At 46.8% G+C, this 24,472-nt stretch overlaps 1 protein-coding gene across 1 annotated transcript in view; it reads right to left on the bottom strand.

The window, feature by feature from the left end:
• Nucleotides 1-24,472, bottom strand: part of lrrk1 (leucine-rich repeat kinase 1) — a 347,784-nt gene that overhangs the window by 197,103 nt on the left and 126,209 nt on the right. The window contains exon 6 of the mRNA XM_070858707.1: nucleotides 4,282-4,430. Coding sequence (XP_070714808.1) covers nucleotides 4,282-4,430 — 149 coding nt within the window. The remainder of the gene's footprint in view (nucleotides 1-4,281; nucleotides 4,431-24,472) is intronic.

The raw sequence follows: 24,472 nt of genomic DNA, 5'->3' as shown, positions 1-24,472 counted from the left end.
GGAAATGACTGGCTTCCCTCTTTCCTTTTGTATATTTTTTTTGAGATTCTTCAGTTGTGATTTGTTGGTGTTTTATACAAAATGTGATAGATAGGCCAATGCTAATCCCTCAACCAACATCACCAAAACAGATTCTCTGGTCATTATCACATTGCTGTTTGTGGGAGCTTGCTGTGCACAAATTGGCCGCTGCGTTTCCTACATTACAACAGTGACTACATTTCAAGAAGTACATTATTTGCTGTCCTGAGGTCGTGAAATATTTGCAAGTTTATATAGCGCAAATGATAGAAAGGGGGAAAATAATTGCTAAACTAATCAAACTTAGGGAGGATTAAACTTCTGGTCCAACTGGATTGCATCCGCGCATATTAAAAGACAGTAGGAAAGAGATAACAGAGGTACTATTGCATATATAATATAAACATTCATTAGAAAAGGGAATAGCGCCAACTGATAGGGGGGCAGCTCATGTGATTCCTATATTTAAAAGGAGATAGAAACATAGAAACATAGAAACATAGAAAATAGGTGCAGGAGTAGGCCATTCGGCCCTTCGAGCCTGCACCACCATTCAATGAGTTCATGGCTGAACATGCAACTTCAGTACCCTAGTCCTGCTTTCTCACCATACCCCTTGATCCCCCTAGTAGTAAGGACTACATCTAACTTCTTTTTGAATATATTTAGTGAATTGGCCTCAACAACTTTCTGTGGTAGAGAATTCCACAGGTTCACCACTCTCTGGGTGAAGAAGTTTCTCCTCATCTCGGTCCTAAATGGCTTACCCCTTATCCTTAGACTGAGACCCCTGGTTATGGTCTTCCCCAACATTGGGGACATTCTTCCTGCATCTAACCTGTCTAAACCCGTCAGCATTGTAAACGTTTCTATGAGATCCCCTCTCATTCTTCTGAACTCCAGTGAATAAAAGCCCAGTTGATCCAGTCTTTCTTGATATGTCAGTCCCGCCATCCCGGGAATCAGTCTGGTGAACCTTCGCTGCATTCCCTCAATAGCAAGAATGTCCTTCCTCAAGTTAGGAGACCAAAGCTGTACACAATACTCCAGGTGTGGCCTCACCAAGGCCCTGTACAACTGTAGTAACACCTCCCTGCCCCTGTACGCAAATCCCCTCGCTATGAAGGCCAACATGCCATTTGCTTTCTTAACCGCCTGCTGTACCTGCATGCCAACCTTCAATGACTGATGTACCATGACACCCAGGTCTCGTTGCACCTCCCCTTTTCCTAATCTGTCACCATTCAGATAATAGTCAGTCTCTCTGTTTTTACAACCAAAGTGGATAACCTCACATTTATCCACATTATACTTCATCTGCCATGCATTTGCCCACTCACCTAACCTATCCAAGTCACTCTGCAGCCTCATAGCATCCTCCTCGCAGCTCACACTGCCACCCAACTTAGTGTCATCCGCAAACTTGGAGATACTACATTTAATCCACTCGTCTAAATCATTAATGTACAATGTAAACAGCTGGGGCCCCAGCACAGAACCTTGCGGTACCCCACTAGTCACTGCTTGCCATTCTGAAAAGTACCCATTTACTCCCACTCTTTGCTTCCTGTCTGCCAATCAGTTCTCAATCCACGTCAGCACACTACCCCCAATCCCATGTGCTTTAACTTTGCACATTAATCTCTTGTGTGGGACTTTGTCGAAAGCCTTCTGAAAGTCCAAATACATCACATCAACTGGTTCCCCCTTGTCCACTTGAGGAAACATCCTCAAAAAATTCCAGAAGATTTGTCAAGCATGATTTCCCTTTCACAAATCCATGCTGACTTGGACCTATCATGTCACCTCTTTTCAAATGCGCTGCTATGACACCCTTAATAATTGATTCCATCATTTTACCTACTATCGATGACAGGCTGACCGGTCTATAATTCCCTGTTTTCTCTCTCCGTCCTTTTTTAAAAAGTGGGGTTACATTGGCTACCCTCCACTCCATAGGAACTGATCCAGAGTCTATGGAATGTTGGAAAATGACTGTCAATGCATCCGCTATTTCCAAGGCCACCTTCTTAAGTACTCTGGGATGCAGACCATCAGGCCCTGGGGATTTATCGGCCTTCAATTTCCCCAACACAATTTCCCGTCCAATAAGGATTTCCCTCAGTTCCTCCTTCTTACTAGAACAAGTCCAAGGAGATACAGACCAGTTAGCTTAACATCGGTGGTAGGAAAGATAATGGGATCTTGACTCAAGGATATATTAAAAAAAATCTAGAAGCTGAAAATATAATAAAGAATAGTCAACACTGAATTCTTTGAAGAAGTAACAGAAAGAGTAGACAAAGGTAATGCAGTAGATATAATATATTTGGATTTTCAAAAAGCCTTCGATAAGGTACCAATTGTAGACTCACGACTAAGGTCAGAGCATGCAAAATCAGGGGACAGGTAGTAGAGTGGATAGCTAGCTGGCTACAAAACAGAAAACAGAGTAAGGGTTAAAGGTGGCAGAAGGTGGGAGGTGATGTTGCACAAGGATCGCTGGTGGGACCACTGTTGTTCACCATTTACATAAATGATCAGGACTCGGGAATCAAATGTAAAGACAGTACCACAATTGCTGAAAGAGAGTGAATGATGGCTGAGAACAGCTGGATCAGTTGGAGGATTTGCCAGGAGGAGCAGTCTTCATTGAACAAGCCTGCAAGATGGAGCGGAGGTGAAGAACACCTGAACCTGCAAAATCCGACAAGAGGATTGTGGGGCTGCTCGGGTCTATTGGACTGCACTCCCAGCAGCACAACACTCCCCATTGCCAGATAGTATCATCTTCAAAAATGCCAGGTTCTACGGCAAACCACTGATTGTAAAGGAAGCATAAAGATCAGTGAGACGGGGTGAAGAGCAATATGAAGATCTTCACTATTACAACATGTAATAGAATCAGGTTCCTTTGGAAGACTTCAAAAGATTCTTCATGATAAGAAGGAACAAGTCACAGCCAATTAATTACTTCGAAAGGGCGGTCAGTGTTGTTATGTAGGGAAATGCAATGACCAAACAAGACAGTGATTGGAATAAATGGCCAGATTACTTGGGGGGGACTTTAAGCCTCCCCCAATGGGAGGGAGAGGGTCGGGGTCGGGGGGATTAAAGCGGGAAAATATTAAACCCGACCCAAGCCCGCCTGGAACACACCTATGTCCGGTTTACCCACGCGGGTTAGGGAGAGCCTGAGTGACGCTCGCTGGTCCATGTTAAGGCTCGCACCCTCAGCTGTTGGGAGCCTTGTGGATCTAACGCTGGCTGGGCGAGTTTCAGAGGCTCAGAATCCCTCTCTCACCCTGGCAGACACAGAGTTACCCACTCAGTCACTTTCGCTCTCTCGCACGCCCCCCCCCACTCTCTCTCTCTCTCTTCCCCCACTTCTCTCTCACCCACCCCCACCCTCTCGCTTTCCCTCGCATGTTTTCTCTCGCTCATCCCCCTCTCTCGCTCACCCACTCTCTCTCTCTCACCCCCTCTCTCTATCTCACACCCTCTCTCTCTCACACACCCGCTCTCTCTCTCAACACCCGCTCTCTCTCTCACACACCCCCCACACCCCAGTTTCTCTCTCACACACCCCACCACCCCCCCCCGCTCTCAGCACCCCCAACCCTCTCTCTCTCACACTCCCCACCCTCTATCTCACCCCCTCCCCCACTCTCTCTCACTTTCCCTCACACACACACATACCCCTCTCTTTCTTCCCCCTCACCCTCTCTCTCTCTTTCTCCCCCCTCCACCCACCCCCACCCTCTCTCTCTCACCCCACCCTCTCTCACCCATCCCTCTCTCCCACTCCCGGGCAGGTGCTGAGCTGGTGACATTTGTTCTGCTGGTTTGCAGCAAACGGATGTAATTATCATACAGTCTTTACTCAGTCCCTCAGTGACCTCTAGGGGCAGAACTCAGGCACTGCAGAACTGTCCAAAATGTGTCGAAAACCAAACCAATAGCTAATCAATACATTTCACTGCATCAGATTGATCAGATGCTCCTTAACCAAAGGGTTGAAGTTCAGGAGTGGATGACAACATCCCTCGTGCCTCAGTTACCCGCTGCCAATTACTGATCAGAAAATGCAGCCAACATTGAGCTTTCTCATGGTACTGAAGTTGCATGATCAGCCATGATCATAGTGAATGGTGGCGCAGGCTTGAAGGGCCGAATGGCCTATTCCGGCACCTATTTTCTATGTTTCTATGTTTCTATTTAGCTGCCATTGGTTACTGTTGGGTTGAAAGGATTGCTCACTGTTTGCCTGTCAGAGCCTTCATACTGGCTACTTGGTTCTGTAAAGTGCTTTCGCAGGAGCTGTTTGCTGAGCTCTGGGTGATCCAGTAAAACATAAGATGAGAAATGGGCTCCATTATCCAGGAGGAATCCTGCAATCTCTTCATTCCCTGGAACAGAGAGAAACCGTATGTGTTAAATCCGTAACCTTTCACTGAGAAACTCTCCATAAACGGTCCCCACTCACTGAGGACTTCACCAAAAACTATCTCCATTCACTGAGAAACTCCCCTTAAACTGTCCCCACTCACTGAGAAACTCCCCATAAACTGCCCCCGCTCACTGAGAAACTCCCCATAAACTGTCCCCACTCACTGAAAAACTCCGTATAAACTGTCCCCGCTCACTGAGAAACGCTCCATAAACTGTCCCCGTTCACTGAGAAACTCCCCATAAACTGTCCCCATTCACTGAGAAACTCCCCATAAATTGTCCCCGCTCACTGAGAAACTCCCCATAAACTGTCCCCGTTCACTGAGAAACTCCCCATAAACTGTCCGCATTCACTGAGAAACTCCCCATAAACTGTCCCCACTCACTGAGAAACTCCCCATAAACTGTCTCCATTCACTGAGAAACTCCCCATAAACTGTCCCCATTCACTGAGAAACTCTCCATAAACTGTCCCCATTCACAGAGAAACTCCCCATAAAGTTTCCCCATTCACTGAGAAACTCTCCTTAAACTGTCCCCACCGACTGAGAGAAACTGTCCCCGCTCACTGAGAAACTCCCCATAAACTGTCCCCACTCACTTAGAAACTCCCCATAAACCATCCCCATTCACTGAGAAACTCCCCATAAACTGTCCCCACTCACTGAGAAACTCCCCATAAATTGTCCCCACTCACTGAGAAACTCCCCATAAACTGTCCCCACTCACTGAGAAACTCCCCATAAACCATCCCCATTTCCTGAGAAACTCCCCATAAACTGTCCCTACTCACTGAGAAACTCCCCATAAACTGTCCCCGCTCACTGAGAAATTCCCCTTAAACTGTACCCATTCACTGAGAAACTCCGCATAAACTGTCGCCAATCACTGAAACTCCCCATAAATTGTCCACACTCACAGAGAAACTCCCCTTAAACTGTACCCACTCACTGAGAAACACCTCATAAACTGTCCCAATTCATTGAGAAACTCCCCATAAACTGTCCCAATCACTGAGAAACTCCCCGTAAACTGTCCCCATTCACTGAGAAACTCTCCATAAACTGTACCCACTCACTGAGAAACTCCCCATAAACTGTCCCCATTCACTGAGAAACTCCCCATAAATTGTCCCCACTCAGGAAAAAATCCCCATAAACTGTCCCCATTCACTGAGAAACTCGCCATAAACTGTCCCCATTCATTGAGAAACTCCCCATAAACTGTCCCCATTCACTGAGAAACTCCCCATAAACTGTCCCCATTCACTGAGAAACTCCCCATAAACTGTACCCCTTCACTGAGAAACTCCCCATAAACTGTCCCCGCTCACTGAGAAACTCCCCATAAACTGTCCCCATTCACTGAGAAACTCCCCATAAACTGTCCCCATTCACTGAGAAACTCCCTATAAACTGTCCCCACTCACTGAGAAACTCCCCATAAACTGTCTCCATTCACTGAGAAACTCCCCATAAACTGTCTCCATTCACTGAGAAACTCCCCATAAACTGTCCCCACTCACTTAGAAACTCCCCATAAACCGTCCCCATTCACTGAGAAATTCCCCATAAACTGTCCCACTCACTGAGAAACTCCCCATAAATTGTCCCCACTCACTGAGAAACTCCCCATAAACTGTCCCCACTCACTGAGAAACTCCCCATAAACCATCCCCATTTCCTGAGAAACTCCCCATAAACTGTCCCTACTCACTGAGAAACTCCCCATAAACTGTCCCCGCTCACTGAGAAATTCCCCTTAAACTGTACCCATTCACTGAGAAACTCCGCATAAACTGTCGCCAATCACTGAAACTCCCCATAAACTGTCCACACTCACTGAGAAACTCCCCTTAAACTGTACCCACTCACTGAGAAACTCCTCATAAACTGTCCCAATTCACTGAGAAACTCCCCATAAACTGTCGCCATTCACTGAGAAACTCCCCATAAACTGTCCCCGCTCACTGAGAAACTCCCCTTAAACTGTACCCACTCACTGAGAAACTCCTCATAAACTGTCCCAATCACTGAGAAACTCCCTATAAACTGTCCCCATTCACTGAGAAACTCTCCATAAACTGTCCCCACTCACTGAGAAACTCCCCATAAACTGTCCCCATTCACTGAGAAACTCCCCATAAATTGTTCCCACTCAGGAAAAAATCCCCATAAACTGTACCCATTCACTGAGAAACTCCCCATGAATTGTCCCCAAACGCTGAGAACCCTCCCATAAACTGTCCCCGTCCACTGAGAAACTCCCCATAAACTGTCCCCATTCACTGAGAAACTCCCCATAAACTGTCCCCATTCACTGAGAAACTCCCCATAAACTGTCCCCATTCACTGAGAAACTCCCCATAAACTGTCCCCATTCATTGAGAAACTCCCCATAAACTGTCCGCATTCACTGAGAAACTCCCCATAAACTGTCCCCACTCACTGAGAAACTCCCCATAAACTGTCTCCATTCACTGAGAAACTCCCCATAAACTGTCCCCATTCACTGAGAAACTCTCCATAAACTGTCCCCATTCACTGAGAAACTCCCCATAAAGTTTCTCCATTCACTGAGAAACTCTCCTTAAACTGTCCCCACCGACTGAGAGAAACTGTCCCCGCTCACTGAGAAACTCCCCATAAACTGTCCCCACTCACTTAGAAACTCCCCATAAACCATCCCCATTCACTGAGAAACTCCCCATAAACTGTCCCCACTCACTGAGAAACTCCCCATAAATTGTCCCCACTCACTGAGAAACTCCCCATAAACTGTCCCCACTCACTGAGAAACTCCCCATAAACCATCCCCATTTCCTGAGAAACTCCCCATAAACTGTCCCTACTCACTGAGAAACTCCCCATAAACTGTCCCCGCTCACTGAGAAATTCCCCTTAAACTGTACCCATTCACTGAGAAACTCCGCATAAACTGTCGCCAATCACTGAAACTCCCCATAAATTGTCCACACTCACAGAGAAACTCCCCTTAAACTGTACCCACTCACTGAGAAACACCTCATAAACTGTCCCAATTCATTGAGAAACTCCCCAAAAAATGTGGCCATTCACTGAGAAACTCCCCATAAACTGTCCCCGCTCACTGAGAAACTCCCCTTAAACTGTACCCGCTCACTGAGAAACTCCTCATAAACTGTCCCAATCACTGAGAAACTCCCCGTAAACTGTCCCCATTCACTGAGAAACTCTCCATAAACTGTACCCACTCACTGAGAAACTCCCCATAAACTGTCCCCATTCACTGAGAAACTCCCCATAAATTGTCCCCACTCAGGAAAAAATCCCCATAAACTGTCCCCATTCACTGAGAAACTCCCCATAAACTGTCCCCATTCATTGAGAAACTCCCCATAAACTGTCCCCATTCACTGAGAAACTCCCCATAAACTGTCCCCATTCACTGAGAAACTCCCCATAAACTGTACCCCTTCACTGAGAAACTCCCCATAAACTGTCCCCGCTCACTGAGAAACTCCCCATAAACTGTACCCATTCACTGAGAAACTCCCCATAAACTGTCCCCATTCACTGAGAAACTCCCCATAAACTGTCCCCACTCACTGAGAAACTCCCCATAAACTGTCTCCATTCACTGAGAAACTCCCCATAAACTGTCTCCATTCACTGAGAAACTCCCCATAAACTGTCCCCACTCACTTAGAAACTCCCCATAAACCGTCCCCATTCACTGAGAAATTCCCCATAAACTGTCCCACTCACTGAGAAACTCCCCATAAATTGTCCCCACTCACTGAGAAACTCCCCATAAACTCTCCCCACTCACTGAGAAACTCCCCATAAACCATCCCCATTTCCTGAGAAACTCCCCATAAACTGTCCCTACTCACTGAGAAACTCCCCATAAACTGTCCCCGCTCACTGAGAAATTCCCCTTAAACTGTACCCATTCACTGAGAAACTCCGCATAAACTGTCGCCAATCACTGAAACTCCCCATAAACTGTCCACACTCACTGAGAAACTCCCCTTAAACTGTACCCACTCACTGAGAAACTCCTCATAAACTGTCCCAATTCACTGAGAAACTCCCCATAAACTGTCGCCATTCACTGAGAAACTCCCCATAAACTGTCCCCGCTCACTGAGAAACTCCCCATAAACTGTACCCACTCACTGAGAAACTCCTCATAAACTGTCCCAATCACTGAGAAACTCCCTATAAACTGTCCCCATTCACTGAGAAACTCTCCATAAACTGTCCCCACTCACTGAGAAACTCCCCATAAACTGTCCCCATTCACTGAGAAACTCCCCATAAATTGTCCCCACACAGGAAAAAATCCCCATAAACTGTACCCATTCACTGAGAAACTCCCAATTAACTGTCCCCATTCACTGAGAAACTCCCCATAAACTGTCCCCATTCACTGAGAAACTCCCCATAAACTGTCCCCATTCACTGAGAAACTCCCCATAAACTGTACCCCTTCACTGAGATACTCCCCATAAACTGTCCCCACTCACTGAGAAACTCCCCATGAATTGTCCCCAAACGCTGAGAACCCTCCCATAAACTGTCCCCGTTCACTGAGAAACTCCCCATAAACTGTCCCCATTCACTGAGAAACTCCCCATAAACTGTCCCCATTCACTGAGAAACTCCCCATAAACTGTCCCCATTCACTGAGAAACTCCCCATAAACTGTCCCCATTCATTGAGAAACTCCCCATAAACTGTCCCCATTCACTGAGAAACTCCCCATAAACTGTCCCCATTCACTGAGAAACTCACCATAAACGGTACCCCTTCACTGAGAAACTCCCCATAAACTGTCCCCGCTCACTGAGAAACTCCCCATAAACTGTCCCCATTCACTGAGAAACTCCCCATAAACTGTCCCCATTCGCTGAGAAACTCCCCATAAACTGTCCCCACTCACTGAGAAACTCCCCATAAACTGTCTCCATTCACTGAGAAACTCCCCATAAACTGTCTCCATTCACTGAGAAACTCCCCATAAACTGTCCCCATTCACTGAGAAACTCTCCATAAATTGTCCCCATTCACTGAGAAACTCCCCATAAAGTTTCCCCATTCACGGAGAAACTTTCCTTAAACTGTTCCCAATGACTGAGAAACTCCCCATAAACTGTCCCCACTCACTGAGAAACTCCCCATAAACCATCCCCATTTCCTGAGAAACTCCCCATAAACTGTCCCTACTCACTGAGAAACTCCCCATAAACTGTCCCCGCACACTGAGAAATTCCCCTATAAACAGTACCCATTCACTGAGAAACTCCGCATAAACTGTCGCCAATCACTGAAACTCCCCATAAACTGTCCACACTCACTGAGAAACTCCCCTTAAACTGTACCCACTCACTGAGAAACAACTCATAAACTGTCCCAATTCACTGAGAAACTCCCCATAAACTGTCGCCATTCACTGAGAAACTCCCCATAAACTGTCCCCGCTCACTGAGAAACTCCACTTAAACTGTACCCACTCACTGAGAAACTCCTCATAAACTGTCCCAATCACTGAGAAACTCCCCATAAACTGTCCCCATTCACTGAGAAACTCTCCATAAACTGTCCCCACTCACTGAGAAACTCCCCATAAACTGTCCCCATTCACTGAGAAACTCTCCATAAACTGTCCCCACTCACTGAGAAACTCCCCATAAACTGTCCCCATTCACTGAGAAAGTCCCCATAAATTGTCCCCACTCAGGAAAAAATCCCCATAAACTGTACCCATTCACTGAGAAACTCCCAATTAACTGTCCCCATTCACTGAGAAATGCCCCATAAACTGTCCCCATTCACTGAGAAACTCCCCATAAACTGTCCCCATTCACTGAGAAACTCCCCATAAACTGTCCCCATTCACTGAGAAACTCCCCATAAACTGTACCCCTTCACTGAGAAACTCCCCAGAAACTGTCCCCATTCACTGAGAAACTCCCCATGAATTGTCCCCAAACGCTGAGAACCCTCCCATAAACTGTCCCCGTTCACTGAGAAACTCCCCATAAATTGTCCCCGCTCACTGAGAAACTCCCCATAAACTGTCCCCATTCACTGACAAACTCCCCATAAACTGTCCCCATTCACTGAGAAACTCCCCATAAACTGTACCCCTTCACTGAGAAACTCCCCATAAACTGTCCCCGCTCACTGAGAAACTCCCCATAAACTGTCCCCATTCACTGAGAAACTCCCCATAAACTGTCCCCATTCACTGAGAAACTCCCCATAAACTGTCCCCACTCACTGAGAAACTCCCCATAAACTGTCTCCATTCACTGAGAAACTCCCCATAAACTGTCTCCATTCACTGAGAAACTCCCCATAAACTGTCCCCACTCACTTAGAAACTCCCCATAAACCGTCCCCATTCACTGAGAAATTCCCCATAAACTGTCCCACTCACTGAGAAACTCCCCATAAATTGTCCCCACTCACTGAGAAACTCCCCATAAACTGTCCCCACTCACTGAGAAACTCCCCATAAACCATCCCCATTTCCTGAGAAACTCCCCATAAACTGTCCCTACTCACTGAGAAACTCCCCATAAACTGTCCCCGCTCACTGAGAAATTCCCCTTAAACTGTACCCATTCACTGAGAAACTCCGCATAAACTGTCGCCAATCACTGAAACTCCCCATAAACTGTCCACACTCACTGAGAAACTCCCCTTAAACTGTACCCACTCACTGAGAAACTCCTCATAAACTGTCCCAATTCACTGAGAAACTCCCCATAAACTGTCGCCATTCACTGAGAAACTCCCCATAAACTGTCCCCGCTCACTGAGAAACTCCCCTTAAACTGTACCCACTCACTGAGAAACTCCTCATAAACTGTCCCAATCACTGAGAAACTCCCTATAAACTGTTCCCATTCACTGAGAAACTCTCCATAAACTGTCCCCACTCACTGAGAAACTCCCCATAAACTGTCCCCATTCACTGAGAAACTCCCCATAAATTGTCCCCACTCAGGAAAAAATCCCCATAAACTGTACCCATTCACTGAGAAACTCCCAATTAACTGTCCCCATTCACTGAGAAACTCCCCATAAACTGTCCCCATTCACTGAGAAACTCCCCATAAACTGTCCCCATTCACTGAGAAACTCCCCATAAACTGTACCCCTTCACTGAGAAACTCCCCATAAACTGTCCCCACTCACTGAGAAACTCCCCATGAATTGTCCCCAAACGCTGAGAACCCTCCCATAAACTGTCCCCGTTCACTGAGAAACTCCCCATAAACTGTCCCCATTCACTGAGAAACTCCCCATAAACTGTCCCCATTCACTGAGAAACTCCCCATAAACTGTCCCCATTCACTGAGAAACTCCCCATAAACTGTCCCCATTCATTGAGAAACTCCCCATAAACTGTCCCCATTCACTGAGAAACTCCCCATAAACTGTCCCCACTCACTGAGAAACTCCCCATAAACTGTCTCCATTCACTGAGAAACTCCCCATAAACTGTCCCCATTCACTGAGAAACTCTCCATAAACTGTCCCCATTCACTGAGAAACTCCCCATAAAGTTTCTCCATTCACTGAGAAACTCTCCTTAAACTGTCCCCACCGACTGAGAGAAACTGTCCCCGCTCACTGAGAAACTCCCCATAAACTGTCCCCACTCACTTAGAAACTCCCCATAAACCATCCCCATTCACTGAGAAACTCCCCATAAACTGTCCCCACTCACTGAGAAACTCCCCATAAATTGTCCCCACTCACTGAGAAACTCCCCATAAACTGTCCCCACTCACTGAGAAACTCCCCATAAACCATCCCCATTTCCTGAGAAACTCCCCATAAACTGTCCCTACTCACTGAGAAACTCCCCATAAACTGTCCCCGCTCACTGAGAAATTCCCCTTAAACTGTACCCATTCACTGAGAAACTCCGCATAAACTGTCGCCAATCACTGAAACTCCCCATAAATTGTCCACACTCACAGAGAAACTCCCCTTAAACTGTACCCACTCACTGAGAAACACCTCATAAACTGTCCCAATTCATTGAGAAACTCCCCATAAACTGTCGCCATTCACTGAGAAACTCCCCATAAACTGTCCCCGCTCACTGAGAAACTCCCCTTAAACTGTACCCGCTCACTGAGAAACTCCTCATAAACTGTCCCAATCACTGAGAAACTCCCCGTAAACTGTCCCCATTCACTGAGAAACTCTCCATAAACTGTACCCACTCACTGAGAAACTCCCCATAAACTGTCCCCATTCACTGAGAAACTCCCCATAAATTGTCCCCACTCAGGAAAAAATCCCCATAAACTGTCCCCATTCACTGAGAAACTCCCCATAAACTGCCCCCATTCATTGAGAAACTCCCCATAAACTGTCCCCATTCACTGAGAAACTCCCCATAAACTGTCCCCATTCACTGAGAAACTCCCCATAAACTGTACCCCTTCACTGAGAAACTCCCCATAAACTGTCCCCGCTCACTGAGAAACTCCCCATAAACTGTACCCATTCACTGAGAAACTCCCCATAAACTGTCCCCATTCACTGAGAAACTCCCCATAAACTGTCCCCACTCACTGAGAAACTCCCCATAAACTGTCTCCATTCACTGAGAAACTCCCCATAAACTGTCTCCATTCACTGAGAAACTCCCCATAAACTGTCCCCACTCACTTAGAAACTCCCCATAAACCGTCCCCATTCACTGAGAAATTCCCCATAAACTGTCCCACTCACTGAGAAACTCCCCATAAATTGTCCCCACTCACTGAGAAACTCCCCATAAACTGTCCCCACTCACTGAGAAACTCCCCATAAACCATCCCCATTTCCTGAGAAACTCCCCATAAACTGTCCCTACTCACTGAGAAACTCCCCATAAACTGTCCCCGCTCACTGAGAAATTCCCCTTAAACTGTACCCATTCACTGAGAAACTCCGCATAAACTGTCGCCAATCACTGAAACTCCCCATAAACTGTCCACACTCACTGAGAAACTCCCCTTAAACTGTACCCACTCACTGAGAAACTCCTCATAAACTGTCCCAATTCACTGAGAAACTCCCCATAAACTGTCGCCATTCACTGAGAAACTCCCCATAAACTGTCCCCGCTCACTGAGAAACTCCCCATAAACTGTACCCACTCACTGAGAAACTCCTCATAAACTGTCCCAATCACTGAGAAACTCCCTATAAACTGTCCCCATTCACTGAGAAACTCTCCATAAACTGTCCCCACTCACTGAGAAACTCCCCATAAACTGTCCCCATTCACTGAGAAACTCCCCATAAATTGTCCCCACACAGGAAAAAATCCCCATAAACTGTACCCATTCACTGAGAAACTCCCAATTAACTGTCCCCATTCACTGAGAAACTCCCCATAAACTGTCCCCATTCACTGAGAAACTCCCCATAAACTGTCCCCATTCACTGAGAAACTCCCCATAAACTGTACCCCTTCACTGAGAAACTCCCCATAAACTGTCCCCACTCACTGAGAAACTCCCCATGAATTGTCCCCAAACGCTGAGAACCCTCCCATAAACTGTCCCCGTTCACTGAGAAACTCCCCATAAACTGTCCCCATTCACTGAGAAACTCCCCATAAACTGTCCCCTTCACTGAGAAACTCCCCATAAACTGTCCCCATTCACTGAGAAACTCCCCATAAACTGTCCCCATTCATTGAGAAACTCCCCATAAACTGTCCCCATTCACTGAGAAACTCCCCATAAACTGTCCCCATTCACTGAGAAACTCACCATAAACGGTACCCCTTCACTGAGAAACTCCCCATAAACTGTCCCCGCTCACTGAGAAACTCCCCATAAACTGTCCCCATTCACTGAGAAACTCCCCATAAACTGTCCCCATTCGCTGAGAAACTCCCCATAAACTGTCCCCACTCACTGAGAAACTCCCCATAAACTGTCTCCATTCACTGAGAAACTCCCCATAAACTGTCACCATTCACTGAGAAACTCCCCATAAACTGTCCCCATTCACTGAGAAACTCTCCATAAATTGTCCCCATTCACTGAGAAACTCCCCATAAAGTGTCCCCATTCACGGAGAAACTTTCCTTAAACTGTTCCCAATGACTGAGAAACTCCCCATAAACTGTCCCCACTCACTGAGAAACTCCCCATAAACCATCCCCATTTCCTGAGAAACTCCCCATAAACTGTCCCTACTCACTGAGAAACTCCCCATAAACTGTCCCCGCACACTGAGAAATTCCCCTATAAACAGTACCCATTCACTGAGAAACTCCGCATAAACTGTCGCCAATCACTGAAACTCCCCATAAACTGTCCACACTCACTGAGAAACTCCCCTTAAACTGTACCCACTCACTGAGAAACAACTCATAAACTGTCCCAATTCACTGAGAAACTCCCCATAAACTGTCGCCATTCACTGAGAAACTCCCCATAAACTGTCCCCGCTCACTGAGAAACTCCACTTAAACTGTACCCACTCACTGAGAAACTCCTCATAAACTGTCCCAATCACTGAGAAACTCCCCATAAACTGTCCCCATTCACTGAGAAACTCTCCATAAACTGTCCCCACTCACTGAGAAACTCCCCATAAACTGTCCCCATTCACTGAGAAACTCTCCATAAACTGTCCCCACTCACTGAGAAACTCCCCATAAACTGTCCCCATTCACTGAGAAAGTCCCCATAAATTGTCCCCACTCAGGAAAAAATCCCCATAAACTGTACCCATTCACTGAGAAACTCCCAATTAACTGTCCCCATTCACTGAGAAATGCCCCATAAACTGTCCCCATTCACTGAGAAACTCCCCATAAACTGTCCCCATTCACTGAGAAACTCCCCATAAACTGTCCCCATTCACTGAGAAACTCCCCATAAACTGTACCCCTTCACTGAGAAACTCCCCAGAAACTGTCCCCATTCACTGAGAAACTCCCCATGAATTGTCCCCAAACGCTGAGAACCCTCCCATAAACTGTCCCCGTTCACTGAGAAACTCCCCATAAATTGTCCCCGCTCACTGAGAAACTCCCCATAAACTGTCCCCATTCACTGAGAAACTCCCCATAAACTGTCCCCATTCACTGAGAAACTCCCCATAAACTGTCCCCACTCACTGAGAAACTCCCCATAAACTGTCTCCATTCACTGAGAAACTTCCCATAAACTGTCCCCATTCACTGAGAAACTCTCCATAAACTGTCCCCATTCACTGAGAAACTCCCCATAAAGTTTCCCCATTCACTGAGAAACTCTCCTTAAACTGTCCCCACCGACTGAGAAAAACTGTCCCCACTCACTGAGAAACTCCCTATAAACTGTCCCCACTCACTGAGAAACTCCCCATAAACCATCCCCATTTCCTGAGAAACTCCCCATGAACTGTCCCTACTCACTGAGAAACTCCCCATAAACTGTCCCCGCACACTGAGAAATTCCCCTTAAACAGTACCCATTCACTGAGAAACTCCGCATAAACTGTCGCCAATCACTGAAACTCCCCATAAACTGTCCACACTCACTGAGAAACTCCCCTTAAACTGTACCCACTCTGAGAAACACCTCATAAACTGTCCCAATTCACTGAAAAACTCCCCATAAACTGTCGCCATTCACTGAGAAACTCCCCATAAACTGTCCCCGCTCACTGAGAAACTCCACAAACTGTACCCACTCACTGAGAAACTCCTCATAAACTGTCCCAATCACTGAGAAACTCCCCATAAACTGTCCCCATTCACTGAGAAACTCTCCATAAACTGTCCCCACTCACTGAGAAACTCCCCAAAAACTGTCCCCATTCACTGAGAAACTCTCCATAAACTGTCCCCACTCACTGAGAAACTCCCCATAAACTGTCCCCATTCACTGAGAAAGTCCCCATAAATTGTCCCCACTCAGGAAAAAATCCCCATAAACTGTACCCATTCACTGAGAAACTCCCAATTAACTGTCCCCATTCACTGAGAAATGCCCCATAAACTGTCCCCATTCACTGAGAAACTCCCCATAAACTGTCCCCATTCACTGAGAAACTCCCCATAAACTGTACCCCTTCACTGAGAAACTCCCCAGAAACTGTCCCCATTCACTGAGAAACTCCCCATGAATTGTCCCCAAACGCTGAGAACCCTCCCATAAACTGTCCCCGTTCACTGAGAAACTCCCCATAAATTGTCCCCGCTCACTGAGAAACTCCCCATAAACTGTCCCCATTCACTGAGAAACTCCCCATGAACTGTCCCCATTCACTGAGAAACTCCCCATAAACTGTCCCCACTCACTGAGAAACTCCCCATAAACTGTCTCCATTCACTGAGAAACTCCCCATAAACTGTCCCCATTCACTGAGAAACTGTCCATAAACTGTCCCCATTCACTGAGAAACTCCCCATAAAGTTTCCCCATTCACTGAGAAACTCTCCTTAAACTGTCCCCACCGACTGAGAAAAACTGTCCCCACTCACTGAGAAACTCCCCATAAACTGTCCCCACTCACTTAGAAACTCCCCATAAACCGTCCCCATTCACTGAGAAACTCCCCATAAACTGTCCCCACTCACTGAGAAACTCCCCATAAATTGTCCCCACTCACTGAGAAACTCCCCATAAACTGTCCCCACTCACTGAGAAACTCACCATAAACCATCCCCATTTCCTGAGAAACTCCCCATAAACTGTCCCTACTCACTGAGAAACTCCCCATAAACTGTCCCCGCTCACTGAGATATTCCCCTTAAACTGTACCCATTCACTGAGAAACTCCGCATAAACTGTCGCCAATCACTGAAACTCCCCATAAACTGTCCACACTCACTGAGAAACTCCCCTTAAACTGTACCCACTCACTGAGAAACACCTCATAAACTGTCCCAATTCACTGAGAAACTCCCCATAAACTGTCGCCATTCACTGAGAAGCTCCCCATAAACTGTCCCCGCTCACTGAGAAACTCCACTTAAACTGTACCCACTCACTGAGAAACTCCTCATAAACTGTCCCAATCACTGAGAAACTCCCCATAAACTGTCCCCATTCACTGAGAAACTCTCCATAAACTGTCCCCACTCACTGAGAAACTCCCCATAAACTGTCCCCATTCACTGAGAAACTCTCCATAAACTGTCCCCACTCACTGAGAAACTCCCCATAAACTGTCCCCATTCACTGAGAAACTCCCCATAAATTGTCCCCACTCAGGAAAAAATCCCCATAAACTGTACCCATTCACTGAGAAACTCCCAATTAACTGTCCCCATTCACTGAGAAATGCCCCATAAACTGTCCCCATTCACTGAGAAACTCCCCATAAACTGTCCCCATTCACTGAGAAACTCCCCATAAACTGTCCCCATTCACTGAGAAACTCCCCATAAACTGTACCCCTTCACTGAGAAACTCCCCAGAAACTGTCCCCATTCACTGAGAAACTCCCCATGAATTGTCCCCAAACGCTGAAAACCCTCCCATAAACTGTCCCCGTTCACTGAGAAACTCCCCATAAATTATCCCCGCTCACTGAGAAACTCCCCATAAACTGTCCCCATTCACTGAGAAACTCCCCATAAACTGTCCCCATTCACTGAGAAACTCCCCATAAACTGTCCCCACTCACTGAGAAACTCCCCATAAACTGTCTCCATTCACTGAGAAACTCCCCATAAACTGTCCCCATTCACTGAGAAACTCTCCATAAACTGTCCCCATTCACTGAGAAACTCCCCATAAATTTTCCCCATTCACTGAGAAACTCTCCTTAAACTGTCCCCACCGACTGAGAGAAACTGTCCCCACTCACTGAGAAACTCCCCATAAACTGTCCCCACTCACTTAGAAGCTCCCCATAAACCGTCCCCATTCACTGAGAAACTCCCCATAAACTGTACCCCTTCACTGAGAAACTCCCCAGAAACTGTCCCCATTCACTGAGAAACTCCCCATGAATTGTCCCCAAACGCTGAGAACCCTCCCATAAACTGTCCCTACTCACTGAGAAACTCCCCATAAACTGTCCCCGCTCACTGAGAAATTCCCCTTAAACTGTACCCATTCACTGAGAAACTCCGCATAAACTGTCGCCAATCACTGAAACTCCCCATAAACTGTCCACACTCACTGAGAAACTCCCCTTAAACTGTACCCACTCACTGAGAAACACCTCATAAACTGTCCCAATTCACTGAGAAACTCCCCATAAACTGTCGCCATTCACTGAGAAACTCCCCATAAACTGTCCCCGCTCACTGAGAAACTCCCCTTAAACTGTACCCGCTCACTGAGAAACTCCTCATAAACTGTCCCAATCACTGAGAAACCCCCCGTAAACTGTCCCCATTCACTGAGAAACTCTCCATAAACTGTCCCCACTCACTGAGAAACTCCCCATAAACTGTCCCCATTCACTGAGAAACTCCCCATAAATTGTCCCCACTCAGGAAAAAATCCCCATAAACTGTACCCATTCACTGAGAAACTCCCAATTAACTGTCCCCATTCACTGAGAAATGCCCCATAAACTGTCCCCATTCACTGAGAAACTCCCCATAAACTGTCCCCATTCACTGAGAAACTCCCCATAAACTGTCCCCATTCACTGAGAAACTCCCCATAAACTGTCCCCATTCACTGAGAAACTCCCCATAAACTGTACCCCTTCACTGAGAAACTCCCCATCAGCTGTCCCCATTCACTGAGAAACTCCCCATAAACTGTACCCCTTCACTGAGAAACTCCCCATAAATTGTCCCCGCGCACTGAGAAACTCCCCATAAACTGTCCCCACTCACTGAGAAACTCCCCATAAACTGTCTCGATTCACTGAGAAACTCCCCATAAACTGTCCCCATTCACTGAGAAACTCCCCATAAAGTGTCCCCATTCACTGAGAAACTTTCCTTGAACTGTTCCCAACGACTGAGAAACTCCCCAGAAACTGTCCCCACTTCACTGAGAAACTCCCCATAAACTGTCCCCACTCACTTAGAAACTCCCCATAAACCGTCCCCATTCACTGCGAAACTCCCCATAAACTGTCCCCACTCACTGAGAAACTCCCCATAAATTGTCCCCACTCACTGAGAAACTTCCCATAAACTGTCCCCACTCACTGAGAAACTCCCCATAAACCATCCCCATTTCCTGAGAAACTCCCCATAAACTGTCCCTACTCACTGAGAAACTCCCCATAAACTGTACCCGCTCACTGAGAAATTCCCCTTAAACTGTACCCATTCACTGAGAAACTCCGCATAAACTGTCGCCAATCACTGAAACTCCCCATAAACTGTCCACACTCACTGAGAAACTCCCCTTAAACTGTACCCACTCACTGAGAAACACCTCATAAACTGTCCCAATTCACTGAGAAACTCCCCATAAACTGACGCCATTCACTGAGAAACTCCCCATAAACTGTCCCCGCTCACTGAGAAACTCCCCTTAAACTGTACCCACTCACTGAGAAACTCCTCATAAACTGTCCCAATCACTGAGAAACTCCCCATAAACTGTTCCCATTCACTGAGAAACTCTCCATAAACTGTCCCCACTCACTGAGAAACTCCCCATAAACTGTCCCCATTCACTGAGAAACTCCCCATAAATTGTCCTCACTCAGGAAAAAATCCCCATAAACTGTACCCATTCACTGAGAAACTCCCAATTAACTGTCCCCATTCACTGAGAAATGCCCCATAAACTGTCCCCATTCACTGAGAAACTCCCCATAAACTGTCCCCATTCACTGAGAAGCTCCCCATAAACTGTCCCCATTCACTGAGAAACTCCCCATAAACTGTACCCCTTCACTGAGAAACTCCCCATAAACTGTCCCCATTCACTGAGAAACTCCCCATGAATTGTCCCCAAACGCTGAGAACCCTCCCATAAACTGTCCCCGTTCACTGAGAAACTCCCCATAAACTGTCCCCATTCAGTGAGAAACTCCCCATAAACTCTCTCCATTCACTGAGAAACTCCCCATAAACTGTCCCCATTCACTGAGAAACTCTCCATAAACTGTCCCCATTCACTGAGAAACTCCCCATAAAGTGTCCCCATTCACTGAGAAACTCTCCTTGAACTGTCCCCACCGACTGAGAAACTCCCCAGAAACTGTCCCCGCTCACTGAGAAACTCCCCATGAACTGTCCCCACATACTTAGAAACTCCCCATAAACCGTCCCCATTCACTGAGAAACTCCGCATAAACTGTCCCCGTTCACTGAGAAACTCCCCATAAACTGTCCCCATTCACTGAGAAACTTCCCATGAATTGTCGCCAAACGCTGAGAATCCTCCCATAAACTGTCCCCGTTCACTGAGAAACTCCCCATAAACTGTCCCCATTCACTGAGAAACGCCCCATAAATTGTCCCCGCTCACTGAGAAACTCCCCATAAACTGTCCCCATTCACTAAGAAACTCCCCATAAACTGTCCCCATTCACTGAGAAACTCCCCATAAACTGTCCCCACTCACTGAGAAACTCCCCATAAACTGTCTCCATTCACTGAGAAACTCCCCATAAACTGTCCCCATTCACTGAGAAACTCTCCATAAACTGTCCCCATTCACTGAGAAACTCCCCATAAACTGTCCCCATTCACTGAGAAACTCTCCTTAAACTGTCGCCACCGACTGAGAAACTCCCCAGAAACTGTACCCGCTCACTGAGAAACTCCCCATAAACTGTCCCCACTCACTTAGAAACTCCCCATAAACCGTCCCCATTCACTGAGAAACTCCCCATAAACTGTCCCCACTCACTGAGAAACTCCCCATAAATTGTCCCCGCTCACGGAGAAATTCCCCATAAACTGTCCCCATTCACTGAGAAACTCAAAATAAACTGTCCCCACTCACTGAGAAACTCCCGATAAACTGTCTCCATTCACTGAGAAACTCCCCATAAACTGTCCCCATTCACTGAGAAACTCCCCATAAACTGTCCCCACATACTTAGAAACTCCCCATAAACCGTCCCTATTCACTGAGAAACTCCGCATAAACTGTCCCCGTTCACTGAGAAACTCCCCATAAATTGTCCCCATTCACTGAGAAACTCCCCATGAATTGTCCCCAAACGCTGTGAAGCCTCCCATAAACTGTCCCCGTTCACTGAGAAACTCCCCATAAACTGTCCCCATTCACTGAGAAACTCCCCATAAATTGTCCCCGCTCACTGAGAAACTCCCCATAAACTGTCCCCATTCACTGAGAAACTTCCCATGAATTGTCCCCAAACGCTGAGAATCCTCCCATAAACTGTCCCCGTTCACTGAGAAACTCCCCATAAACTGTCCCCATTTACTGAGAAACGCCCCATAAATTGTCCCCGCTCACTGAGAAACTCCCCATAAACTGTCCCCATTCACTGAGAAACTCCCCATAAACTGTCCCCATTCACTGAGAAACTCCCCATAAACTGTCCCCACTCACTGAGAAACTCCCCATAAACTGTCTCCATTCACTGAGAAACTCCCCATAAACTGTCCCCATTCACTGAGAAACTCTCCATAAACTGTCCCCATTTACTGACAAACTCCCCATAAAGTGTCCCCATTCACTGAGAAACTCTCCTTAAACTGTCGCCACCGACTGAGAAACTCCCCAGAAACTGTACCCGCTCACTGAGAAACTCCCCATAAACTGTCCCCACTCACTTAGAAACTCCCCATAAACCGTCCCCATTCACTGAGAAACTCCCCATAAACTGTCCCCACTCACTGAGAAACTCCCCATAAATTGTCCCCGCTCACTGAGAAATTCCCCATAAACTGTCTCCATTCACTGAGAAACTCCCCATAAACTGTCCCCATTCACTGAGAAACTCCCCATAAACTGTCCCGACATACTTAGAAACTCCCCATAAACCGTCCCTATTCACTGAGAAACTCCGCATAAACTGTCCCCGTTCACTGAGAAACTCCCCATAAATTGTCCCCATTCACTGAGAAACTCCCCATGAATTGTCCCCAAACGCTGTGAACCCTCCCATAAACTGTCCCCGTTCACTGAGAAACTCCCCATAAACTGTCCCCGTTCACTGAGAAACTCCCCATAAATTGTCCCCGCTCACTGAGAAACTCCCCATAAACTGTCCCCATTCACTGAGAAACTCCCCATAAACTGTCCCCATTCACTGAGAAACTCCCCATAAACTGTCCCCACTCACTGAGAAACTCCCCATAAACTGTCTCCATTCACTGAGAAACTCCCCATAAACTGTCCCCATTCACTGAGAAACTCTCCATAAACTGTCCCCATTCACTGAGAAACTCCCCATAAAGTGTGCCCATTCACTGAGAAACTCTTCTAAAACTGTCCCCACCGACTGAGAAACTCCCCAGAAACTGTCCCCGCTCACTGAGAAACTCCCCATAAACTGTCCCCACTCACTTAGAAACTCCCCATAAACCATCCCCATTCACTGAGAAACTCCCCATAAACTGTCCCCACTCACTGAGAAACTCCCCATAAATTGCCCCCACTCACTGAGAAACTCCCCATAAACTGTCTCCATTCACTGAGAAACTCCCCATAAACTGTCCCCATTCACTGAGAAACTCTCCATAAACTGTCCCCATTCACTGAGAAACTCCCCATAAAGTGTCCCCATTCACTGAGAAACTCTCCTAAAACTGTCCCCACCGACTGAGAAGCTCCCCAGAAACTGTCCCCGCTCACTGAGAAACTCCCCATAAACTGTCCCCACTCACTTAGAAACTCCCCATAAAACATCCCCATTCACTGAGAAACTCCCCATAAACTGTCCCCACACTGAGAAACTCCCCATAAATTGCCCCCACTCACTGAGAAACTCCCCATAAACTGTCCCCATTCACTGAGAAACTCCCCATAAATTGCCCCCACTCACTGAGAAACTCCCCATAAATTGCCCCCACTCACTGAGAAACTCCCCATAAACTGTCCCCATTCACTGAGAAACTCCCCATAAACTGTCCCTACTCACTGAGAAACTCCCCATAAACTGTCCCCGCTCACTGAGAAATTCCCCTTAAACTGTACCCATTCACTGAGAAACTCCGCATAAACTGTCGCCAATCACTGAAACTCCCCATAAACTGTCCACACTCACTGAGAAACTCCCCTTACACTGTACCCACTCACTGAGAAACTCCTCATAAACTGTCCCAATTCACTGAGAAACTCCCCATAAACTGTCGCCATTCACTGAGAAACTCCCCATAAACTGTCCCCGCTCACTGAGAAACTCCCCTTAGACTGTACACTCACTGAGAAACTCCTCATAAACTGTCCCAATCACTGAGAAACTCCCCGTAAACTGTCCCCATTCACTGAGAAACTCTCCATAAACTGTCCCCACTCACTGAGAAACTCCCCATAAACTGTCCCCATTCACTGAGAAACTCCCCAGAAACTGTCCCCACTCACTGAGAAACTCCCCATAAACTGTCCCACTTCACTGAGAAACTCCCCTTAAACTGTCCCCATTCACTGAGAAACTCAAAATAAACTGTCCCCATTCACTGAGAAACTCGCCATAAACTGCCCCCATTCAATGAGAAACTCCACATAAACTGTCCGCATTCACTGAGAAACTCCCCATCAACTGTCCCCGTTCAATGAGAAACTCCACATAAGCTGTCCCCACTCACTGAGAAACTCCCCATAAACTGTCCCCGTTCACTGAGAAACTCCCCATAAACTGTCCCCATTCACTGAGAAACTCCCCATAAACTGTCCCCATTCACTGAGAAACACCACATAAACTGTACCGTATCAGTGAGAAACTCTCTATAAACTGTCCCTGCTCACTGAGAAACTCCCCATAAACTGTCCCCATTCACTGAGAAACTCCCCATAAACTGCCCCCATTCACTGAGAAACTCCCCATAAACTGTCCCCACTCACTGAGAAACACTCCATAACTGTCCCCACTCATTAAGAAACTCCCCATAAACTGTCCCCATTCACTGAGAAACTCCCCATAAATTG

This window comes from Pristiophorus japonicus, chromosome 17, assembly GCF_044704955.1.
Source record: "Pristiophorus japonicus isolate sPriJap1 chromosome 17, sPriJap1.hap1, whole genome shotgun sequence".
NCBI lineage: Eukaryota > Metazoa > Chordata > Chondrichthyes > Pristiophoridae > Pristiophorus > Pristiophorus japonicus.
This window is presented reverse-complemented; position numbering and strand designations above follow the sequence as displayed.